At 39.9% G+C, this 24464-nt stretch overlaps 1 protein-coding gene across 11 annotated transcripts in view; it reads right to left on the reverse strand.

Annotated features, from left to right (window-relative positions):
• Positions 1 to 24464, reverse strand: part of DLG2 (discs large MAGUK scaffold protein 2) — a 2300776-nt gene that overhangs the window by 516131 nt on the left and 1760181 nt on the right. For all 11 annotated transcript variants that reach the window (XM_075548681.1, XM_075548686.1, XM_075548690.1 and 8 more), the window contains 2 exons: positions 20492 to 20636; positions 18133 to 18271 (listed from right to left, as the gene is read on the reverse strand). In XM_075548681.1, coding sequence (XP_075404796.1) covers positions 18133 to 18271; positions 20492 to 20636 — 284 coding nt within the window. The remainder of the gene's footprint in view (positions 1 to 18132; positions 18272 to 20491; positions 20637 to 24464) is intronic.

Below are 24464 nucleotides of genomic sequence, written 5' to 3' on the forward strand. Positions count from 1 at the left end.
GGCAGCGGATGGTGAAAGCATCACGGGCTGCCAAAAGAACAAAGCTGTCTTGGAAGCAGTATGGTGGCCACAGTATTCCTTAGAGGCAAAGACGGTAAGACTTCACATACTTGGGATTGGTTATCAGGAGAGACCAGTCCCTGGAGAAGGACATCATGCTTGGTAAAGCAGAGGGGCATCTAAATAGAGGAAGGCCATTGGCACAATGGATTGGCAGAGTGCTGCCATGATGGGCTCGGATATAAAACCAATTCCGTGGATGGCACAGGACAAGGCACTGTTTTCTTCTGTTGCCCAGAGATGGTTATGATTTGACGGGACCTAACACTGCAACATGCAACATTCTTATTCAACATGGATAACATTTGAGTTTGTAAATTAAAAATAAGTTTGTCACGAAATGCCCTAAGTACAAAAATGGACTACTCCTCAGCCAGGAGAAATGAGGCGTTGATCCATGCTACAGTATCGATAGAGCCGGGAAAGCTTATGCTGAGTAAAACAGACCAATCACACAAGGGCCAGGATTGAACGACTTCACTTGTATTCAATGATAAGAGGAAAATGTATAAAGACCAAAATTTATGGGTGGTTATTAGGTGTTGGATGGAGGTGAGCAAAACGGAGCTAACGGTCACAACCATAACACCGCTCCTCTATCCATCTCCAGGTGGGTCTGCCTACATGCAGACATGCCCGCATATGAGTACCCTGTGTGAAAACTATTACCGGTGCTACACCATGCTTCAAGACAAAATTTCATTTATTTGTAATTAGAAATAAATATTTCACAATATATAATTACATAACATTTTGTGGTTACTCACTATGCTTTAACTATGTCAAATGTGAAACAATGAAAACACACGGTATATCAGATCTTTACATGATGATTCACAATTGTAGCAAAATGACAGTGATGAAGTAGCAACGAAAATAATGCTATGGTTGGGGCTCAGCACAGCATGAGGACCTGTGCTGAAGGGCCGCAGCATGAGGAAGGCTGTGAACCACTGCCCTAGAGTATTTCCAAGGCTGTAGATCGTTATGGGAGCAGATAGACTCATCCTTCCATGGAGTGGCTGGTGGCTAGTCTAACACCCCACAGCACCATTTGTAATTTTAAAAAAAACCAACATTGAAATAAGTAGGAATAATCATGGAATTGACATACATCTCCAGACTTGCCATTTTCAAATACGTATGAATCTATGTTCTACAAAGCTGGCTGGAAGCCTCACTCACTGCCATCTAGTCACTTCTGATGCACAGTGACCCTTTAGGACAGGGAAGAACTGCCCTCTGGATTTCTGAGACTGTAACTCTTATGGGACTAGAGAGCCTCATCTTATTCCCAAGGAGTATCTGGTAGTTTCAAACTGCTGACTGTGGGGGCTAGCAGCCCAACTCGTAACCATTATGCTACCAGGGATCCTAGCTGGAAGCCCATTTTCACTGCATTCCCTAATTCCATTTCAGTCTTACAATTGCCACAGTACCTTGAAATAGAGACCAAGCTATTAATAATAACAGCTCACCTGAATTCAACTTATCCTAACCTCGTCATGGTTTAAAGTCTCGTAATAAGTCACATCAGGATTTGTATGGGCAAACTGAAGCAAAAAGGCATTTAATACCTTTACCAAGGTCAAGCATCTAATAAGGGCTATTCTGACTTCAAAATCTATGTCCTGACCAAGATGGGATCTCCTGTTTCTAGATTCCAGGATCTAGAGTTGCCCCTTATTCCCCGAGCACTGTGGGAGAAATCATAGACTCATCATCTCGCAGTCTTCGTCTCTGAAATAGTTACAATGATGTCTTTCTATCCAACTTTGGTTGTTGTCATAGGAACTGAATGCAGATGAGGAACTGGTCCGTGCCGTCTTCAATGACTTGAGGAGTTTGCTAACACTGTATTATGTATTCAGAGCAGGGCCTAACATCGGCGTCTTTGAAATCTCTGGCTATCGTGTTTATTTCAGCTGTTTCATCTGCCTTCATCCTCTGTCTCAAAGTGGTAAATGAGACTTTAGGAAAAGATTAGGGCGAAGCAAATCATCAAACAACAGCGCAGGCTTCAGTGGATCAGCGGACAGCATTTCTACTAGGAAGTTCTGTACGCGAGGAAGGACTCTCAATGCTCTACTTCAAGGTCAACTCAATTAAAAGACGAACACATCTTGGACGGGGACTGATATTTAAATGTTTACCCACAGAGACACCCCCCCACAGCTACAGCTAAGCTGTTTCAGTGGGGACCTAAATGTTCATTAAGGCAATCGTATGGGGTCTGGTGTGATAGTCTGAATGGCCGGCATTAGGCCTGACCCCGGCTTGGTGCTGTACTACCTGGAAGATGTTCCTTCTTCTTGACAGAAGCTGATGGCCACACGGAACAGGCTGGGAAGAAGCAATCACATAAAACTTTCATTGCATCTTCCCGAATAAAACAAAACGGAAGACTAATCCGAAGCACAGAGAGTTTAGAAAGGTGAAAGCTGATAACGTTACCTAGAGGATACAACAAAAAGAAACAGCCTATGGAATTAGAGGTGTCGCAGTTTGAACCATAATATCTCCCTACACCAGCAATACGGGTGATCAAAGACACCATTGAGTGACAGAGTGTCTTTGCTTAGTCTCTGACCTTGATAATTACTAGCTTATGTGATCCTGGACAAATATGCAATTGCTTTGTGCCTCAGTTTCCTCACCTTTAAAACAAGGATATCTCTCAGAGTGATACTGAAAGGAAGATGACTTGATGTAAGTCAAGTGCCTAATGCACTGGCATGCTACGCATGCATTTGCTGTAATTGTTGGTCGTCTATCTTGTCTCCATTGTCTCCTTTATAAAATGAGAACCACAATGCCTACTTCAAACCACACCGACGTTAATGACAAAACGAGCTACTCGATGGGAAATGCTTAACACACATAGGCTGGGGCATAGAAGACATCCATTAAGTGGTAACAATCATTAACATTAGTTCAAAACGAGTTGTTCCAATTGCTCTGAAATATTCTTTGTTGCCCACATGGCCTCCCCCTCTGATGGAAGTAATTTAGAGCCAAGACTACACCATTCTTCTTCTTTAATGACCTGAGAAGCACCATTATGACTGAGTGAGCGCTAACAGAAATGACAGACCAAGTGTGCTCAGAAAAGAAAGGTACCCAGCACCAAGCAGCTAGAATAAACCGTGTGCCCTTTAAAAATTCAATGTACACATTGCTTGTGGTGATGGAAAAAATATGTTTTTGTCCTAGCAATGCTTCCACACGACTTTCTTGGATAAAAGTCATTTTAGATGATCAATAACCAAAACAATAAATAAAGGAGATCCTGTAACAAAAAGGGGGGGGGGTTGGGATGGGAGAAATCATTTAGTATCCATTCAGTGATTATTTGATTTCCCCCTGGTAACAACATTTTCCAACACCATTTTGCAAACTCAGTTTCTCTCTGTGATGGATGAAGAAAGAGAAGGCTATATAGTCAAAGACTGCAGACCTTGGGCCCACACCTAGGTCTTCCCTGTCCCCAAAGTTGTGCTACTGCCACTTACCTGGCTTACTCCAAGAATTACATATCTGAGCAGAAACAATGGGCCGGAACAGAACTACACAGTTTATGGGCAGAAAAGAAAGCCGTGCATTACCATCGAGTGGGTTTCATTTCATAGCCACACCCCACATAGAGCAGAGAAGAACTGCCCCACAGTCTCCAAGCCTGCAGTCTGTGAGAAACTCACAGCCATACCCTTCGCTCATGAAGCATTTGGGGGGTGGGCGCGATCTAAACACTGGCCTTCTCATTAGCAGGCTAGGGCTTTATTCATTGTCAGGGATTTCCCTTAGGATTTTCTATAACAAATCTTTAAAAAGAATTCAAGAGAATTGTCACCCTAATCTATTTATCTTGTGTATTTTATATGGCCAACACATTATATATAGGTTATATGTTTAATATATTCCATTGTACCTTCTGTCATCTACCCACAGTCAACATTGGATTAGTTAGCATCATTTACCTTACCTATAAAGGAGGGTAATAATAATGGTCTCATGGGATTATTGTGAAAATTAAAAAGTATATGTAAAAGCATTTTAAAACTGAAAGATACAAATATCAATGATTATTATTTGCACAATTCTAAATCATTTTAAGGAGTATTTAAATAACATCTGTCTATAGCTGGGATGTTCTGGTAGTGAACATTTACTTGTGTAAAATATTATCAAGTGAAATGGCCAAAAATGACTCTATAGGAAAGGTAAGAAGGCAAAGAGGACAGAAACATGAGTTTAAATGACACTTTGTGAAAACGGTTTGCTATTTACACTTTCACCATAAACACAATAGAGTATGATTTAGTAATGAAAATGAAAATAAACACTAGCAACTGGCTTAGGCAGGAGTGCTGCATAATGCGGGAGGGGTGTCATTTAGGGAAGGGCGCTCTGAGAAGGCTTCTCTATTACAACGACTTTGAACAAAGACTGAAGAAAGTGAAGAAGCTGGCTATGAGGATCCCTAAAGGGGAGCATTCCAGGCAGAAGGAACTGCTAAGCAGATTTCCTGAAGTAGCCCAAGCTCCCTGCCTTCGAGGAAACCAGTGTAACAATGAAAGAGGTGGTGAGTGAAGAGGTCAGTGCGGCACTGGGGGCCTGATCACGGAGGACTTTAAAACGAAGGGCTTTGGATTCCATTCCGGCGCCATGACCCAACATGCACGGCTTGCTGTGTGCCGTGTGGGGGCCCGGGAGCAGAGGCAGGCCCTTGGGGACTAGGTGGGAGGCAGAGGTCCTAAACTGAGCGAGGTGTGTGGTAGTTTGGAGCAATGCGTTAGTTGTGGCAATCTGGACTGACTGTGGGTTTCCTCTGAAGGTCAAGCCTACAAAACTTGCTGATGGATTAACTATGGCTCCTGAAAGGAAGAGGGGAGGGAAGGCCAATTCTTATGATGGTAGCTTGAGCAATGGGAAGTCAGGGCAAACAGCAGGAATTTGCCTTGAAACATGTTCATTGTATGATACCCCCAAGCCAACCAGGTGAAGGGGCCTATCAGGCTGTAAGACTTAGCATTTAATGTGAAGAAATATAAAAGCAAGAGTCAAAGCCAGAAAGATTGAACAAGCACTACTTGTCATAAGAAAAAAACCTGTTAATAATCCAAATATCCAAAAATAGAAAAGCACTTCAATAATGGTTCATATGTGACAGAGTATTATAGAGACTCTAAAATTTGTAATTTGAAGACTAAAGATAGAGAAAATGCTCCAATATAATGTTAAACACATGGCGCGCGTGAACGCGCGCACACACACACACACACACACATACACGCACACTCAAACCAAACCAAGATGATGTATTGGTATGGCTACAATTTTATAAACAAAATGTACAGACAAAAAAACACTTCAAAGGGAATAAACTAATAGTTCATGTTATATTATGTAACATAATAACTAGAATCATTCTTTTGATTTTGTAATTTTTTATAATTATATGTACCAGAGGGCTTAAAATAAAACTCATGGAAAACTGACTTAAATTATAATGTAATCTTTTCCACAAACTTTTTGAATCTCCCTTGTATATATTACATCGGTTGTTAGAAAAAAAGATATAAATAAAACATTAAATAAGAACTAAAGAAGAATATAAGGGGGTCAAAATTGAAATAAGAAAATGGATATAGAGAATTTTTCAAAGAAGGTTTGCTAAAGATATATAAAATAAAAATGTTTATTTTGATTCAGTATCTCTTTCTACGAAATTAGCTAGAAGCAAAACAAGTGAATGAGACACGCCAAACTTGAGAAGTCTAGGACTCTTCAGAACACTATGATTGGGCCTGATTTCCTTGTCAGCACCAGCGTGAACGTAGCGCCTCTGCTCACAGCCCCTAAGCTGTCAGAAAGGCATGCTCCGAGGGGAACGGATAACTCTCAAAGAGCACCTCCACAGGTGGACGGCTAAGAGTAAGCTATTTTGAGTCTGATATCACTGTAATGACAGACAGATGGGAAAGTAAACTGTAGAACGAGACCGCGTTTCCTTTTCTTGAGAAATATTGCATATCCTGCTTGCATGTCCCCCAGATGAGAACCAGAAATAAGGTGCATTTGTACTGATAGGATGGATACGTGACCTAAGAAGACAGAGGCTGACTGATTGCTGATGGCTTCAGAATGATCCCTCCCAATTTCTCTTCTAACCATTATTGATCCTTTTTTTTTTAAGAATCAGCTAACATCAATGGCCAAGCAAGAACCCTTTCTATAAAAAAATGCATTCATTAAACAATGACTTGAACTTCACATTTATAAAAAGAGTAAGGACAGATGTACAAGAATATCTTCCATAAAATTACAGGGCATAGAGCTCTATGTTTATGTCTGGAAAAATTCACGAGGGACAAAGGAAATGATAAATGTCTACATAAGATAGTCTTAAAATTCCCATTACAGTTTCATTTTTGTTAACATCAGATTTATTTCCCTTACAGCAATTTAACATGTTTTCCAATATATATTTGGATGTCCCACTTAATTAAGAGTTGTCCAATTCCCCAAGAGCACATCCACTCTCTCTGCTTCCAACACTGTAGCGCTTTCCATCATGCCTGCTGCTTTACGTAAGCACACTTAAATGGTTAGCTAGAGCCACCATCGTTAAAGGGAGATCTCCCTCCCGGAAGGCTTCCACTTAACGGCCTAGCGTGCATCTGGCCTAGTCTTGCCTCACGCGTACTTCCCATTATTATCATTGCTTCATAGCAGACATCATGCCACCGGCTCTGTAACAGAGACACTCAGCACGGGGCATCCACATCACCAGAGCCATTTGCTCATGAATCTTTAATTCGGTAAATGATGCTATCTTGTACCGATTTTTTTAAAAGGAAAAGCTACATGCAGTTAGATAGTGAAACTGTGGATAAAAACATGGTCAAAATCACCAAATTATTAAGAGAACAATTGCATTTAGCCACATGGACTGATTTATAGTACATTTGGTTCCACTGAATTCTATATTAAATTTTCAAAGCAGGTGGTACTACATACTTACTGTAGTTATAAAAGTAAAGATCCTTAGTAAAGCCTTCAGACTATATGGCTTTCTGTAATAAAATGACCTAATGTGCTTTACTAGATAAATAAGTTGAAAATGTATACATAGATAGCATGTTTTAGCAGCTGCATAACGTTACTGGTTACATTTCTATAAATAATTGGAGGATGTTTATGAAAAAGTGACTTTATTTTCAGAATGGTTTATCTTATATCCTTGTTTAAAATAATATTAACAATAGCTAGCATTTATTGAACGTTTACTTTTTCCAAGTACTTTGTATTTATTTGCTTAGTTCATCGTTGTGAAAAGCCTATGAGGTACAAGAATTGTTTGCTAATTTTATGAATGAGAAAACTAAGGCAAAAGGTGGTTTCTAAGGCTTTCCGCAGTCTTGAGCAGTGTGGCTCCAGGGCCCACACATCTCATCTCTGCCACATTTCATCATAAATCTACAGCAGGGTCAGCAGCCTCTTAATGTAAATCCCAGTTCTTTTCCATTATACCCTTTCAAGATATTTGTGAAAATGTTTCTTTCCTGTTGAGGAGGAAGGTTGGCAGTCCTAGTTTATTCAGAAGTGGCTTCAAGTTATTAAATTTATATGAAAATAGAGGTCAGATCATGTCCATCCTTTACTCGAATAGAAGGTGTTAGATAACCCTTTGAGAGACTCCTTACAGAGACCATAAACTTGAGCCATTATTGAAAGGGTACTTCGATTAGATATTAATAACTGATAAATTTGAGTATCTTAGTTCCATGATTCTAAAACCTGGTACATATATTCACCCTGGAGTTTGTGGTTTTCCCAGGGCTGTAAATATATCCCTGGTGGTAAAGTGGTGCAATCTTTGGACTGCTTAGGGATGGGAGTTCTAATTCACCAGCAGGTCTGTGAGCGGAAGATGAGAGAGCCTGCTTCAGTGCACATTTCCAGCCCTGGAAACCCTCTTGAGCTGCCCTATGCTGAGGTCGCCACAAGTTAGAATCAGCTCAATTGCATTGGGTTTGTTTTTGTTATTTTTAACATCAATATGATCATGCTTAATACGCTAATACATTTTCAATGCACTTAAAATTAAGTCTGCACATTTTTACCTTTTCCTAAAAATCTGTTCATCTGGTTCCTGTCGCTTTTTCCAACCTTATATGCTCCTCTTTCTAGCCAAGTTGCACATCATGTTCTTAGCATGAGCTAAACTCAGACTCGGGATCATAAGTACATTTACGCAGACTGTTAGGATCATATATACATTTATTAAATTAGGGAATCAAACCGGTTCCTCAAGGTCCATAATTTAGGGTTGTCCTGTGAAAGTCCCAAGAACAAGAACTCTTTCTTTAGACTGTATTTATAGTATATGCTTTTCAACAATGCGAATGTTGGTTACTTGTCAGTTGGTTTGTTGTACTGTGATGGCTTGTGTGTTGCTGTGATGCTGGAAGTTATGTCATTGGTATTTCAAATACCAGTCAGGTCACCCAAACTGAACAGGAACACCCAAACTGGAAGGGACTAGTGTTGGCCATTGCGAATCAGAAAATCATACGGTTTACTCTGTTCGGAATCACACAATCAAGAAGAATGGGGTTGTCAAAAGGACATTTCAAAGTCTATCTTGAAGTAGAGTGGTTATGAGTTGGGCTACGATCTACATGGTTGGCATTTCAAAACCAACAGCTCCAAGGGATAAAGACTGAGGTTTCTATTCCCGCTCATAAAGTCATACTTTTGGAAACCCACAGGGGGTCGCTATGAGTCAGCATTCTTTCAATGGCAGCGAGTTTGGTTTTGGATTTTGAAGTGAAATACTGTGATAGGGTTGTATCTCTCCACCTTCAAGGAAATCCAACCAATACAACTATTATTCAAATTTATGCACTAACCACGGAAGTGAGTGATGAAGCAAGTGAAAACTTCTACCAAAATCTTAAATTGGCAATAGATCAAGCATGCAATTAAGATGCATTGATAATTATTCAAAATTGAAATGCAGAAGTTGGAAACGAAGTGGAAGTAACAGTAGTTGGAAAAGAAATTGGGGCTAGAAACAAAGCTGAAGAACACATGATAGAATTATGCAAGACCAATGACTTTTCCTAGCAAGAATCTTTCAACAACATAGTGCTGACTATACACATGCACTTTTCCAAATAAAATACACAGAAATAAAATTGACTACATCTGTGTAAAGAGACAATGGAAAAGCTCAATATTAGCAACTAAAATTAGACCAGGGGTTGATTGTAAAACAGACCACAAATTGTTTTTATGTAAGTTAAGGGTGAAACGGAAGAAAGTTAAAATAATCATGAAAGCCAAAATATGACCTTGAGTATATCCACACCAATTTTGAGAACATCTCAAGAACAGGGTTGCTATACTGAACACTAATGACAGACGACCTGATGAGCTGTGGGAGGGCATCAAGAACATCATTCATGAGGAAAGCCAAAGGTCATTACAAAGACAGGGAAGAAAGAAAAGATCAAGGTGGATGTCAGAAGAGACTCTAAAACTTACGCTTAGAAATGAGTCAAAGAGTTTAATAGAAAATTTCAAAGGGAAGTTCCAGAAGACAAAGTAAAATATATTAAATAAATATGTAAAGACCCGGAGTTAGAAAAACAAAAAGGAAGAACATATTCAGCATATCTTAGACTGAAAGAACTTAAGAAAGAATTAAAGCCTTGAGTTGCAATATTGAAATATTTTATGGGTAAAGCACTGAATGATGTAGGAAAACCCCAAAGATGGAAAGAATGCACAATGTTATTGTACCAAAAAGAACTAGTCAAGAGTTCACATGTCAGGAGATCACATAGAAGCAAGAACAAAGCAAGGCTCCTGGAACTGATGGGACACCAATTGAAATGTTTCAACCTGTTGATGAAAAAAGTACTGGAAGCACTCACTCATTTATGGCAGGGAATTTTGGCCGACTGAATTAAAGAAATGTATATTTGTATTCATTACAAAGAAAGGTGACCCAACAGAATCCTAAATTCATAGAACAATATCATTAATAGTGTTTCATGTAAGTAAAATTTTGCTGAAGACCATCCAACAACTGTTGCAGTAGTTCATTGACAGGGAGCTGCCAGAGGTTCAGGCCCGATTGAGAAGATGACGTGGAACAAGGGATATCGCTGCTGATGTCAGATAGACATAGGCTGAAAACAGAGTCCCAGAAAGACATTTACTTTTGTTTTACTGACTATACAAAGATATTCAACTGTGTAGATAATATCCTACGGCGGTTAGTCTTGAGAAGAATTAGAGTTCTAGAACACTTCATTATGCTCATTTGAAACTTGTATGCAGACCAAGAGGCAGCTGTGGGAGCAGAACAAAGGAACACGGCATGATTTTGAATCAAGAAAGGTGTGTGCCGGGGTTGTATCCTTTCACTATAATTATCCACTCTGCATGCTGAACAAAGAGAAGCTGGTTTATATGAAGAACGCAGCGCCAGAATTGGAGGAAGGTGTATTAATAACCTGCAATATGCAGATGACACAACCTTGCCTGCTGAACATGAGAAAGACTTGGGGGATTTTTTGATGAAGATCAAGAATTGCAGCCTTAAGTATAGCTTACAATTTATTGTACAAAAGACCCAAATCCTCACAACTGAGCCAAGATGCAATATTGGGCAAAATGGAGGAAAAATGGAAATTTTCAAGGAATTTTTCTTGCTTAGATCTGCAATCAATGCTCATGGAAACAGCAGTCAATAGATCAAATGAGACATTGCATTTGGTAAATCCGCTGCATGAAACCTGTTTAAAGCGCTGACAAACAAGGAAGGCACTCTGAGAACTAAGTTGTTCCTGACTCAGACCATGGTATTTTCAATAGCCTCACATGCATGTAACAGTAGGACGCTAAATAAGGAAGACTGAAGAAGAATCGATGCATTTGAACTACGTACGGTGCTGGTGAAGAATATTGAAAGTAACACAGACTGCCAAAAGAACAACTAAAGAATCTGTCTTGGAAGAAGGATGGCCAGAACGCTTCTTAAAGGCAAGGATGCTGTGACTTCGTCTCATGTGCTTTGGACACGCTATCAGGAGAGACCACTTCCTGGAGAAGGACAATAGGTGGAGAGACAGCAGAAAAAAAAAAGATGACTACCTTCAACGAGACGGTTTGACCCAATGGCTGAAACAAGAGGCTGAAACAGAACAATGGCGCGGACAGCACAGGACAGGGTGGTGTTTCCTTCTGCTGTGCTAGAGCGCTGCTATGAGTGGGAACCGACTGGGCACGTAGCAACCAGAATGTGAGGGAGCACGAGAGAGCCATTTAGAAACACACCTGGTCTACTAAGATGCTTGGTTTATTACATTGGGAAATATGTTTGTCACAGCTACAAGGTAAGCCTCTGGTTCTCCTAATTTTCATCACATTCAGACACTGGGAAATTCAGATCCCATATCTCAAAAGAGTAACTTTATTGTACATTGCCAATCTTTGCTTTCACTTTAGTGCTGACGATTGATTTGTGGGGTTTTCAGAATCTCTAGCTAGTCTGTAAAGATGTTTGCTTTCAGCTGTCCTGGGTGACCATGGAAGACTTTGTCCAGAAGATAGGGAATCTCTAGTTGTAAGCAATGCATAAAGTGAATACTCTACTCACAGGTGAGCCTTGAGTGATTGTACTTTTTTTCCTAATTGTTATCACCTTCATTCTTTTAAGAAAAATTGAACATCACATTTCCAAAATAGACAGGGTGCTGATCTGGGATTCAAAGACACAGGCTCTAAGTTATAGAACTTATGAAAAGGCAATGAGTCATTCTTGGCCTTGGATTAAAATAGAGGAAGACTGGACTCCCCGTATTCGATTTTGACTTTTCTAGCTCAGAGTCTATAATTCGCTGATCCTAAACCCATCACTGCATCATTAGGATAACTGTTTTCAAAACAAACAAACAAACAGTTAACTAATTTACAATTAATACTCATTCATCAGGGATGCAATAGACTTTCAAGCAGGAGACTTTTATCCAAAGTGATTTTAATTGTCCCTCTTTTCCCTAGGTCAATAAAAAATCAGGAAACAAATAAGACTAATCTCAGTTTACCCAAATGTGCATTTCCTCAGATAGGGAGATTCAAACGATGACAAAACTAAATTATTATAAGTCATCATAGCATTCTTTTAACCCAAAATGCTTTCAAAACACTTGCTATATTTCCATAACAATATTTATTATGTTAGGAAAACAGAGCATTCCTTCTGACTACACATCTAGTAAGATGATAGGAGAACATGAAACAAAAAGTGTGATGTGGCTGTAGAGCTCGCTCCCATTCCAGGTAGTCTCCTGATTGGCCCAAGCCTTCTCGATAAGAGTCATTTTCTTCATTAACTATACTAGGCAGAAACAAAGCAATTTCATATATAAGTGCTGTAAGACCTTACAATATCAATAAGCTTATACAGCATTTTAAAAGGCAGTTTGAAGTACACATCAGCACTGGGGAAAAATTGCATAGCAATCGATAACAATGACAGCCAGAGACCTTTATGGAGGAGCTCTACTCTACTCTGCAGCACATGGCATCCCTGAGATGTGGAGCCATTGAATGGCAATGGGTAACACGTGGCGCATAACTCTCACACATATTACCACATTAAACCTCACAGTTCTTTGACGGACATGCAACAATTCTGTATCCCAAGAAAATGTGCATAGAGTTAGTGCCTTGCTCAGAGCCATGGAGGTAGTCAGTGGCAGGACCAGGACTAGAACTCAGCCTCGTGATCCAAATCCAGTCGTCTTTGTCCACTACTTCTCCAGGGAGGGAGACACTGTGAGATGGGGTGATGGGAGTAAAGTGGAAACGTGGGCATTGCCAATAGGCCCGAATTAATATCTTGATTCTGCTGTCTGTATATTGTATGATATAAAGCAATTCCCTTAGCTACTTGGACACAAAATCAGGAAGAAAATCATATAACTAATACAGGGGCAACAATATATGTTAATGTATTAAGGGTCAAATGGCACATGACAGTCTTTTTCTTTTTACTATTCTATATTCTAATCTGACAGTTAGGCTGCATACACAATGAAGAACAGTAAGTAACATAATGACAATTTTAAGGTAGGGAGGATTTTCTATAATGAGTCTTTTTTTTAGATGTGTGTCATTTATTTATTCCAAGTACATAATAAAAAAGAGGCCTTTGATTGTGTGAATAAGGTATTTGGGCAAGGTAAATTTCTTCTTGGTCATCATCTGCCATTTATTTATTTTTATCATTTTATTAGGGGCTCATACAACTCTTATCACAATTCATACATACATCAATTGTGTAAAGCACATTTTTACATTCATTGTCTTCATCATTCTCAAAACACTTGCTCTCCACTTAAGCCCCTGGCATCAGGTCATCATTTTTCCCCTTCCTCCTTGCTCCCCGCTCCCTCATGAACTCCTGATAATTTAGAAATTATCATTTTGTCATATCTTGCCCTGTCTGATGCCTCCCTTCACCCACTTTTCTGTTGTCCGTCCCCCAGGGAGGTCACATGTAGATCCTTGTAATTGGTTTCCCCTTTTCAACCCACCTTCGCTCTACCCTCCAAGTATCTCCACTCACACCACTGGTCCTGAAGGGATCATCCGCCCTGGATTCCCTGTGTTTCTAGTTCCTATCTGTACCAGTGTACATCCTCTGGTCTAGCTAGACTTGCAAGGTAGAATTTGGATCATGATAGTGGGGGGGAGGCGGGGGCGGGGGAAGGAAGCATTTAGGAATTAGAGGAAAGTGGTATGTTTCATGGTTGCTACATCTCACCCTGACTGGCTCGTCTCCTCCCTGAGACCCTTCAGTAAGGGGATATCCAGTGACCAACAAATGGGCTTTGGGTCTCTACTCCGCACTCCTACCCTCATTCACTATGGTAATATTTTTTGTTCTGATGTTGCCTGATATCTGATCCCTTTAACACCTCGTGATCGCACAGGCTGGTGTGCTTCTTCTATGTGGGCTTTGTTGCTTCTGAGCTAGATGGCCATTTGTTTACCTTCATACCTTAAAGACCCCAGACGCTATATCTTTTGATAGCCAGGCACCATAAGCTTTCTTTGCCACATTTGCTTATGCACCCATTTGTCTTCAGTGATCGTATCATGGAAGTGAGCGCACAATGATACGATTTTTTGCTCTTTGATGCCTGTTGTTCTGTTGTATATTGTTGCTTGGTTTTGCTCTGTCTTTTTTTGTGCATGTTATTATCTCCGCAGGTCTGTCTAAATAAGATAGGCTGGATGAAAAATTTGGAGGAGAAAACAACGGGATGGACAGCTCCGGGGGGGCATAGGAGAGGGGGAGGTGGGGAGAAAGGGAGTGGTGTTAACAAGCCCAGGGACAAAGGAACAACAAGTGATTCAAATCGGTGGTGAGGAGGGTATGGGAGGCCTGGTTGGGCATGATCAATGGTAATGTAACCAAGAGGAATTGCTGAAACCCTGGTGGGGATGGAGCATGATAGTGGGACAGGAAGGAAGTCAAGGGAAATAGAGAAAAGAACTGTGAGGCAAAGGGAATTTGTAGAGTTCTACATAAAGACATGTACATATTCAAATATATCTATATATGAGGATGGGGAAATAGATCTATGTGAAAATATTTATAGGTTAATATTAGGGTAGCAGAAGGACACTGGGTCTCCATTCAAGCACTCCCTCAATGCAAGAATACTTTCTTCTATTAAACTGGCATTGTCTGATGCTCACCTTCCCAACACAACAGCTGAAGACAAAGCGGGTGAATAAGTAAATGTGGTGAAGAAAGCTGATGGTGCCTGGCTATCAAAAGATAAAGTATCTGGGTTCTTAAAGGCCTGAAGGTAAACCAGCAGCCATCTAGCTCAGAAGCAACAAAGCCCACATAGAAGAAACACACCAGTCTGCGTGATCACAAGGTGCCGAAGGGATCAGTTAATGAGTCTTCTATTTCAAACTGTAATATTAGCCTTCATTTTATTCTGTTTCACACATTTCTGTAAATGCCAACTATCTACTATAAATGTTTTTTTCTGGTCTTGAGTTGGTACTTAGATCTCTGAAGCACAACTCATGCCACTACCTAATACTTCTTTGATTCTGTGGTCTTCACATACACTCAAATTTTTGTACCTACATGCATTTATTATGTATGTCCTGTGGTGCAAGGCCACTCTGCTAGGGCAACACCTGCAAGGTAATGGAATTGACTCTATTCACCTTTTTCTTTGTTTTGGTCAGTAGTGCCTAGACATTTGTATTTTATGCACCACAACTATCATTAAAAGTGAAGATGGACTTAAATACAAACACTTCACCTAATTCATGATCGAAGATGTATTTAAAAAGTGAAGACTGATATAAAGTTGCCAACTTTATGTTTACAAAATGATCTAACAAAATAACAGCCATTCTTTCACAAAAGAAATAACATTTCCATATCACAACCTAGAGTCTTAGGATTTACAAAGATGAATGAAGTAGACATTGTGGAGAATTTGTTCTGATTTTATCTTTCGCTAGGGGTGGTTACTCTTCTGATTTTATCAAAGGACGCTTGCAGAGGTCAACACTTTCCCCAGGGTCGCATGGAGAGCGTTGGCCTCAATGCTTGCAGGCCTTGCCTCTAGAGCTCCCTCAGACTTGAGGTCCCTTTCTAGCTGCACGTGATTCTGAGAGGAAATACAATTTGACATTACTCAGCCTGGCATGGGATGACTTTTCTACTTGAACTCTGTGTTGGCCAGGAGTCCGGTTCCTTCGTCTCTTGAGTTGCAACTGTTAGAGCTCTAAACATGAGAAGGAAAGCCCTTCTCTCTTTGTTTTTGGAGGATTAAATGGATAATGTATGTAAACTAGCTAGCAAAGGACCTGGGTTATAGAAGGGATTTAACGACTGCTCATTTAACATAGGGCCTCCTATGGTAAAACTGGCATTTTAAATATTAAAACCATATCAAATATTAGTGATAGGATGAGAGCAAATAGATCATTGCTGTGGTGGATAAAGGTGTACTATATTTACACAATTCCTTAGAGAGCCAGGAGAATTATCTTTGCCACAGCCCATGTTTTAATCAACAGCATAGAGATCAAACTTCCAGCATAGGAAGAAGTTTATATTTGATTTATACCACAGATGCACATTTGCAGCATCTAAACATTCCATTCCTGGGCTAAAGATGTCACAAGCTACTTCAGCAAACCTGAAATTGCAAAATAAATGGAAACTGCTTAATCTTTTAAAAATAAATACCAAAGGAATGAAAAGGCCAAAGCATGCACGTGTACCAGCGAGGAAAGTTAACTGGAAGGACGCCTCCTCTACTATTTTTTTTTTTAAGGTTGGTGAAAGGCTTCATTAGTCAGGCAGGGTATAAAATCCAAACAGTCCCTATGCATAATTTCTGCATAAAAGCATAAAAATAAAGTATGCATATCTTTATATAACTGTATTTTTAATAACTGTATTGTTCATTAGGAGAGAAATTTGCCCAGTAATTTTCAAAATATGAATGATTTTTGTAAAATAATCTTAGGCCCCACAGGTATCTGAATATATGGGCTTGCATCTGTTTGATTGGGCATGGAGAAGGTATGGAGGGTTCCTGATAGACCCTCATGTTGAGATCATGCTGAGTTCTTCTGGAGGTCATTTAGGGGAGATTTTAGTTTCTTGGACAATGCGATAGTTAAGGTTTATTGGGCTAACCTGACCAATGAACACATCTTGGATTAATTGAAGGGTAGTTTAATTGAAGGGCAGAGAGATGAGATAAATGGCTCAGTGAGCCTTGTCTCTCTTGTCTCTTGCTCTTTAATGGTCGGACCAGTCATGGCTGCCTTAGCTAGTTTTCTGCCTCAGCTGGCAAGGCTCACTTCCTATGAAACATGCCCGAGAAGTTGCAGCCCTGGGTGCCGGAGCAGCCGTGTGGAGACCCCTGCCAGTGCTGAGATGCTCACATGCTCACTGATTCGGCTTTCCTCCTGCAGTCGGCATCATTGCACGTGTTTCGTAAGATTGAGGAGGACTTTGTAGATTGGCGTGGGACATTTGGGCTAACGTCGAACTTATGGTCTTGAATTGGACTGGGTTGGGATGCTTAATGTACAATTACCCTTTATATAAAACTCATAAAATATGAATGTTTATGAATTTTGTTTCTCTAGTCTACCCAGAGGAACACAGACCCCTTTGTGTTAATTTACCAGATATAACAAGCATGTATTTCTTTGGAACAAAAGCATTTAGAAGGGGCAAAATATATTTCTTCTTATTAAGTTAGTTAATCCATCATCCAATATTTGTAGAATATTTGCAGGTGGTGATTTCCATGAACTAAGTGGTTTTCACTCTGCAATGTCAGAGCTGACTTTTTCAGCAGTCTGCTGGCTAACTTTGGGTTTGTCTTGTGGAATTAGCTCTGTTTCGGGGCTCTGGCCTAAGCCTCCTTGCGATTAGTAGGGCATATTCATTTAAATACTTAGTGCTTCTTTCACCTCATTCTGCTCTGAGATCTACAGTTATTCGACCACAGGGATGGCCGAGAGAATGACAAAGTCCATTGCATTATGGGAAACTACTGACGTGACTATGGAATGAAGAGCCAAAAGACCAGGGTGTGAGTCCTGGCTCTCTCACTCATGAAACCGTTGATATGTGCTATTCAGTTCCTTCTTTTGAACCTCAGTCTATCTTCTCTTCTCCGTTCATAACATCTACCTGACAGCATGGCTGTAAAGCTCAAACGGGTCATTTATGAGTCATAAACTGCCTAGTATTAGATAAGTGTATAGTATTGCTATTATTGAACAAAACCTTTGTGACTTTAGTTCCTAAATAGAGTGCTATGGAACATTTCTCGAGGATTTCCAGATTTCTACTTGAGCAGAACTATACTAAGCTTTAGTGACTCTTGGAAGATTTAGTTGCTTCTCAAAGGGCTGCAGTAGGGCAGATGTGATTTCTTTTTGATAATAATTGCAAAACCCATTCAACCAAGGAGACCATCTGACCTGGTGTAGTCGTCGTCAACAAGCATGTGCTTTGGAATGGGTGAGTACCTTCCCGGAGAGATGGGTGGCAGGGAGGTTTTGTATTCTAAAGTGCCGTTGTTTCCAGAGAGTAGGTGGTTTTCCATCGGCGGAGAATAAGCTAAGGAGTGAAAGAGAAAAAGAAGAAACCTTTTATACGGATGACTCAATGTGGTATGCTATAGCTCAGAGGATGTGTTAAAAATAGAGAGGTTTTGCTACATGCCAAGGAGTTGCTGTCCTCCAAGTGAAGGGGATTGCTATTTGTCAAGATTTAACATATACAAGCACATGGTGACCTTTAGGGTAGGAAAGACACAGTAACTGCCACGTCGGTAACCCCAGTAAGTATAATTACGTGAAGAGAGGAATCGGGGGAGAGCTTCAGAACACATTTTGAGAATGATGATTAATTTTCTATTGAAATAAAATGTTAACTTTCTAATTCTAGAGCTCACATTTTCTTCACATGATTAATATCCAGTCATCCCAAACTCATAAGAGTGAGGCTTTCTATTAGCGTTCCTCCTAAAATATGCTATACTCCCAGAGGAATGTCTCCACACCAAGAACTCTGTCTGGCCTTTCTTTTCCACCCTCGACTCTAATCCAGACTCTGGTCCCTTCCTCTGTGACCTACTGAAAACACTTCCTAAATGTGTAAGTTTGCCCTCACCTCCCTTGCCACAGTCTATTTTACACAGTTAGCTGCATTAACCCCCCCGAAAGCTGCTTAAAGACCCTCCACTGTCATTCCTGTACTCTACTCTTCCCTTTGCAAAATCCATCTCTTCTCCCTGCGATGCGTTCATTCTGCCCCTCACAGAAAGCCTCTGCTTTCCTACCAGTTATCTTTGTTCCCTGACACCAACTGCGCAGAATTCCTACCTCCTTGAAATCTCACCATTCTTCATCATTTCCTCCAAATGTTACCTCTGCATAAAGATTTTTCAGATATTCCAAGTACCAGTGCTTTCTTCTCCCCATCAGCCCTCAGAGTACATTTATTTTTATCTCTCACATGGCGGATGTCTCTCTCTTAAGCTGCCACATATTGCTATTTATGTATTCAAATTGGTTTCAAACTAAGCTCTCTGAAGGCCTTTCCTGTGCCTTCTTTGGACCCCACTTAATACCTTACAAAGTGTCTAGCTCCTACAGAAGCCACTCCATACATATTTGTTGCATTCATTAGAATGTTGCATTCATTAGAAAGTTCTGACAGTGACCTTTCATACCCTGTCTAAAGTGACTTAGTCTCAAAGTTGGATTTTATAATTCATCAAGTTTGAATAGTTAAGACTTTCATAAAGCTTTTACATCCTAAAATAAGACTGATCTCAGCTCGCAGGCTCCTTGAAAAAGATGCATTTGGGGGCAAATAGTTTTAGAGCCGTCATTTAAAATGCAATAGCTAACTTAAAGGACAGGTAGCAAAAATCATTCCACCCTTAAATACCTCTCAAGAGGAATATCTGAATTGGAAAGAGGTAAACGACTTGCTTAAGACCACAGCACTAATTAATGGCAGGTCCCGAGGCACGCTGAGTTCTCAATCCCATACCCGGAGTCTTCAGAATGAGCAAGCATATTGATGTTGGAAAAACTGTCCCTTAAATTGAACTTTAAAAAATGAATTGCTTCAAAATTGAGTCCCCAAAGACAGAAGCTTAAAGTTTTTGTCGACCAATCAAGTGTCCAAAACACGGGTTTATGCAGCAATAAGCTTTAAGAGTACCCTGAAGTTACTTAGCTTGGGCCCCTCCCTTCTCGACCTACTTCTTTTACCATAGTGACTGACGGTTTTCTCTGGCTTCTGTACCAAAATATCAAATTTCAGTAAAGGTGAGGGCTTTGAGGATCAAACACAAGATCCTCTTCTTCTGGAAGAAATGTAGACCTATGCCTGATCTAATTTATCATCTTAATAATCTAATTTATCATCTATCATCTAATTGATCTCTTCTTAACTCCACTAAGTACACATCTTATTATACATGAAGAGGATCTTATAGCATGAAAGCTATCAGCCTTAGGGATTTGATGAATTATTTTTAAATAACTTAACCCTGATACTATTATAGTCACATGGCTCCAATATATACCATATGCCTTCCCCACTACTGGACCCTCCAACTTCCCAGGTTGACTCACTCCCAAACAGAGCTGAGAGTGTGAGAAGACCACTGGGGCAGGGAAGTAAAAGTTATTTCCACCAAACTATTTCCTGAAGCTGAACAAGGGTGGAGGTGCCAGCTGAGAACTGGTAAGCACTTTTGTAGAACTTCAATTTTCAAAACCAGGCATGCTGCTATAAGATGCCTCTGTGCACAGTACTTACAGTGAGTAATATCAGGTGGACCATAAGGATCGGTCATATAAATTGTGGTGGGTTTGCCGACTTTTAGATAAACAACATCTGACGTGTTTTTCAAAATTGCTACTGCCTCTTCATGTGTGACTTCTTCTAAACTATAATTATTTACCTGAAAGAAAAATAAAAAGTCAATATTAGTATGAAATCCATGTAACTTATGAGAAGTCTTTAGGGAAGAATACATCTGTAATTATGCCTTTAAATATTAAATTACAATGATGAGAGTACAATATTTATATAACATTTGGTAGCATATATGGGTTAAGGGCCCTAGCTCACACATGCAAGGTACAGTCACTGATGCTATACAGTAGGACTGCTCCTTGTTCTGTTATGAGAAGATCATACCTTACAATGGAAATCAAACATCATAAAAGAACATAAGAGCTGAATTTTTACATTATCATAGTTTTTATTGAAGAAGTTAAATACATTAAAGGACTCTAGGAAAAAAGAGAAAGAAAATAGAAATCATCTGTAAACTCTCTACTTGGTTATAGATACACATACATACAAGGGGGCTCCAAAAATTCATGGAAAAATGGAATTAAAAGATAATGGAGACTTCCTATGAACCCTTTGAAGCTCCCTTGCACACATCTCCTTCTGCATGCCTGTGTAATTTTTCTTGTAAAATTGTGACCATGTCATACACGTTGTTTTGAAACCTGCTTTTAAAATCTGCATGATCGTTTGCCCTCATCATTAATGTTCTTTAACATCCTGACGTTTGTTGTCTTCGACAGAGGCACTGGATTGCATGGCTCTCGTAAGTATTTGGGCCTATCTCTTGCTAACACATATGCAGTGTGCTGCTAATTTTCCACTAACATAAATCATGCTGCAGTGCGCCTCTTTCCATATGTCTGTACAACTTTGATGATTGCCTTGGGTAGATTTGTGTGAGCATAACTGCTGGAAAGATAACAAGATCATTAGTAAGGTTTTTGGTGCCTCTCCCTCACGTGCACTCTGCAAACACACACTGGGTTACTCTTAACCAAGTACTACGACAGATTCTATTTGCACACCGAATTCATGTTTGACATTTACCACTTTAGAAACCTCTGCTTATGTTCCAAAACAGTCAATTTGTCAAGGATGGTGGACTAATAATGTTGGGGAAAAGGCTTCTCAGGTAAGCAAGATCAAGAAGATCTTGCAAAAGTAATTTTATTATTTACTTTCTGAGAATACACACAGCAAACATACACAATTCAGTAGTTTCTACACGTGGTGACATTGATTACACTTTTTGAGTAGCTTCTCCACTATTATAAATGCATTGTCTGCTAAACTTTTTATCTTATACTTCCTATAGTCAACATGATCCCATATAAAGAATTCTTAAAATAGCATGATGCTCAAGGCAGACCCTTTTTTACTCATTATGCTAAATTATTTAGTGTTTTTTTTAAAAAAAGCATTTTAAGAAGACCAGGGAATATTTTTGGTTTGAAATTTAAAGACGATCTCAGAAGGTAATGTTTCAAGTTTTACTTAACCTTTCATGGTTCCAGGAAGTCTGGGGGCAATGACAATTTTAAATTCTGTTCTGTATCTCTCCCCTCTTGATCAAAATTCGTCTACAGACTGATCAAAATATTCAGTAACAGTAGCTGGGCACCATCCTTTTCTTTTGGTCTCATGGGGAAGTAGATAGATAGTTGGTCATGGGGCCAATTCATCAAACATTCCGCATCTTCCATTTATTCCTGGTCATACTTCTTTCTCTGTCGTTCCAAGTATAGAGATTCAGAGCTAATTGTTTTGCTGTGACTGGCCACTTTGCAAACTTTTGTTAGCCGAGAAGCGCTAAATATTTTATCAGACCAATTAATGGAGATGTCCCAAGGAAATATGGATCTAAGAGCTTCAAACCCAGCAACCAAATCCCATTAGAAATTTCCAACATAAGCAACCTTAACACTCCCTCCTTTTTGTGAGCGGTGGTGGTGGTTGCCCATTGAATACATATGTATCAATTTCAGCCAACTAAACCTTTCACAAGTGAACAACTTACTGGCAGCAGGCGCAATACTGCCATTGAATTTAATACTTTCCTATTTTTACTGTAAAGAAAGCCTGCGATACAAATGTAGCCATGACTTCATGGCATTGGCATTGTCATAGTTCTCTGAAGCACTTTTCTAAGCTAAATTTAAGGTAATAACTGCAGGGAATCGTAAGAAATAAGAACAAATATTCAGAATTAATATTAAATATGAAGCCTGCCTTTGTCTACTGCCTTCTTATGGAATGATTCCTTAAGGAGCTTCGGCTGAAATGATATAGAATTAAAGTAAATGTACCAAGAGTTTTGTTAGTTAAAACAAGTCAATCACAAAAGGACAAATATTGTTGGGGAGTAGGATTTCATCAAATCAAAGCAAACTCAGTGTTATCAAGTCAACTGACTGTAGGACAGAGTAGAAGTGGCCCTTTGGGTTTCTGAAACTCTTTACCGGAACAGAGAGCCTCAGCTTTCTCCCCCTGGGCAGCCTGTGGGTTCCAACTGCCATCCTTGTGGTTGGCAGCCCGGCTGTAACCCACTATGCCACTAGGCCTCCTGATGATTATACAAAAGTTAAGTCAGATGTTTACACATGGAAAGCCACATGTTTGACGGTCATCAGGGATAGGAGGGAAACAAAGGGTAGTTCACTCACCACATAGTAGACACATATTAACTGTTTTTTTTAATGGCAACATATAATAAAGGGGAGGTCAGTACAACACTACTAAGGTAAAGGAAGAAACTGGGAGGTACACAAAAATAAAGGACCACAAGGATATATACTATTATATACTTAGTTCTGCAATAACAGCAAAATAAATATTTACAAGTAGATATCTAGGTGGACATATAAGCTGACAGATGAGGGGTGGGGTGAATGTGCATATGCCCATGTGTATCTACATAGGCTTGGCAGAGAATGTTTATATGTGCTGGAAATCTATCCAAGGACATTATAGAGCACAAAAGGGAGAGTGTTCTGAAAACTTCTTCGTCATGCCAAACGCTGTCAGGGAATGAATCAGTGGGATTAGGGAACTGGGACCACAGTCATGGGGACATAAAGGGCAACTGGTGTGACATAGTCCTCAAAAGCAATGTTGGCACCCTGCTTTGATGACTTGCAAGCAAGGTGTTAAAAGCTTGCAAGTGTCCCCCCATCCTCCAAGATGTAATTTTGGTTTCTACCCTTTTAAAGAAAAGAAGAAAGGACAGAAAATACTCAAGGAAACAATTGGTCCAAAGGCCTAATGGACGACATGAATCAGCCACCACTAACCTGAGACCAAAGAACTAGATGGTCATAGCAATCACTACCGATTGCTCAGATCAGAATAGTAATAGAAGGTCCCAGGCAGAAAGGAAAAAAGAAAACATAGACATAAAAATTCAAAGTCATGAAAGAGATCATAATTACTAGTCTGATGGAGAGAGGTGGAACCTCTAAGACTGTAGTGGCCTTAGACTCCCTTAGAGCCCAGAGCTCAAGGTCAACCTTGGGAATCAACCTCCAGCTAAACAATGGACGGGGAGGAATACTGACGCGAGGGAGGAATGCACCCTTCAGCACAGTCAACCATGAGACCAAAAGGGAGAATTTCCTCAGAACCAGAACTCAGGAGGCAGGAAGGGGCAGGAGAGAAGGACAAAAAGGAACTGGAACCCGGGGAAGAAGTAAGAAGAATGCCATTATATCCAGAGAACTGAAATAATGTCATAAAACGAAAGGTATGTAAGCCGTTGAATGGAAAACGAATTTTCTCTGTGAACTGTCACACAAATGATAGGCATACTGTTTTATTGTCTTATCGTGCCTCACTTTACTGTGCCTGGCAGATATTCAGTCACTTTACAAACTGAAGGTTTGTAGCAAGCCTGCGTTGAACAAGTCCATCAATGCACTGTTCACATTTGTGTTGT

The sequence above is a fragment of the Tenrec ecaudatus genome, chromosome 4 (assembly GCF_050624435.1).
Source record: "Tenrec ecaudatus isolate mTenEca1 chromosome 4, mTenEca1.hap1, whole genome shotgun sequence".
NCBI lineage: Eukaryota > Metazoa > Chordata > Mammalia > Afrosoricida > Tenrecidae > Tenrec > Tenrec ecaudatus.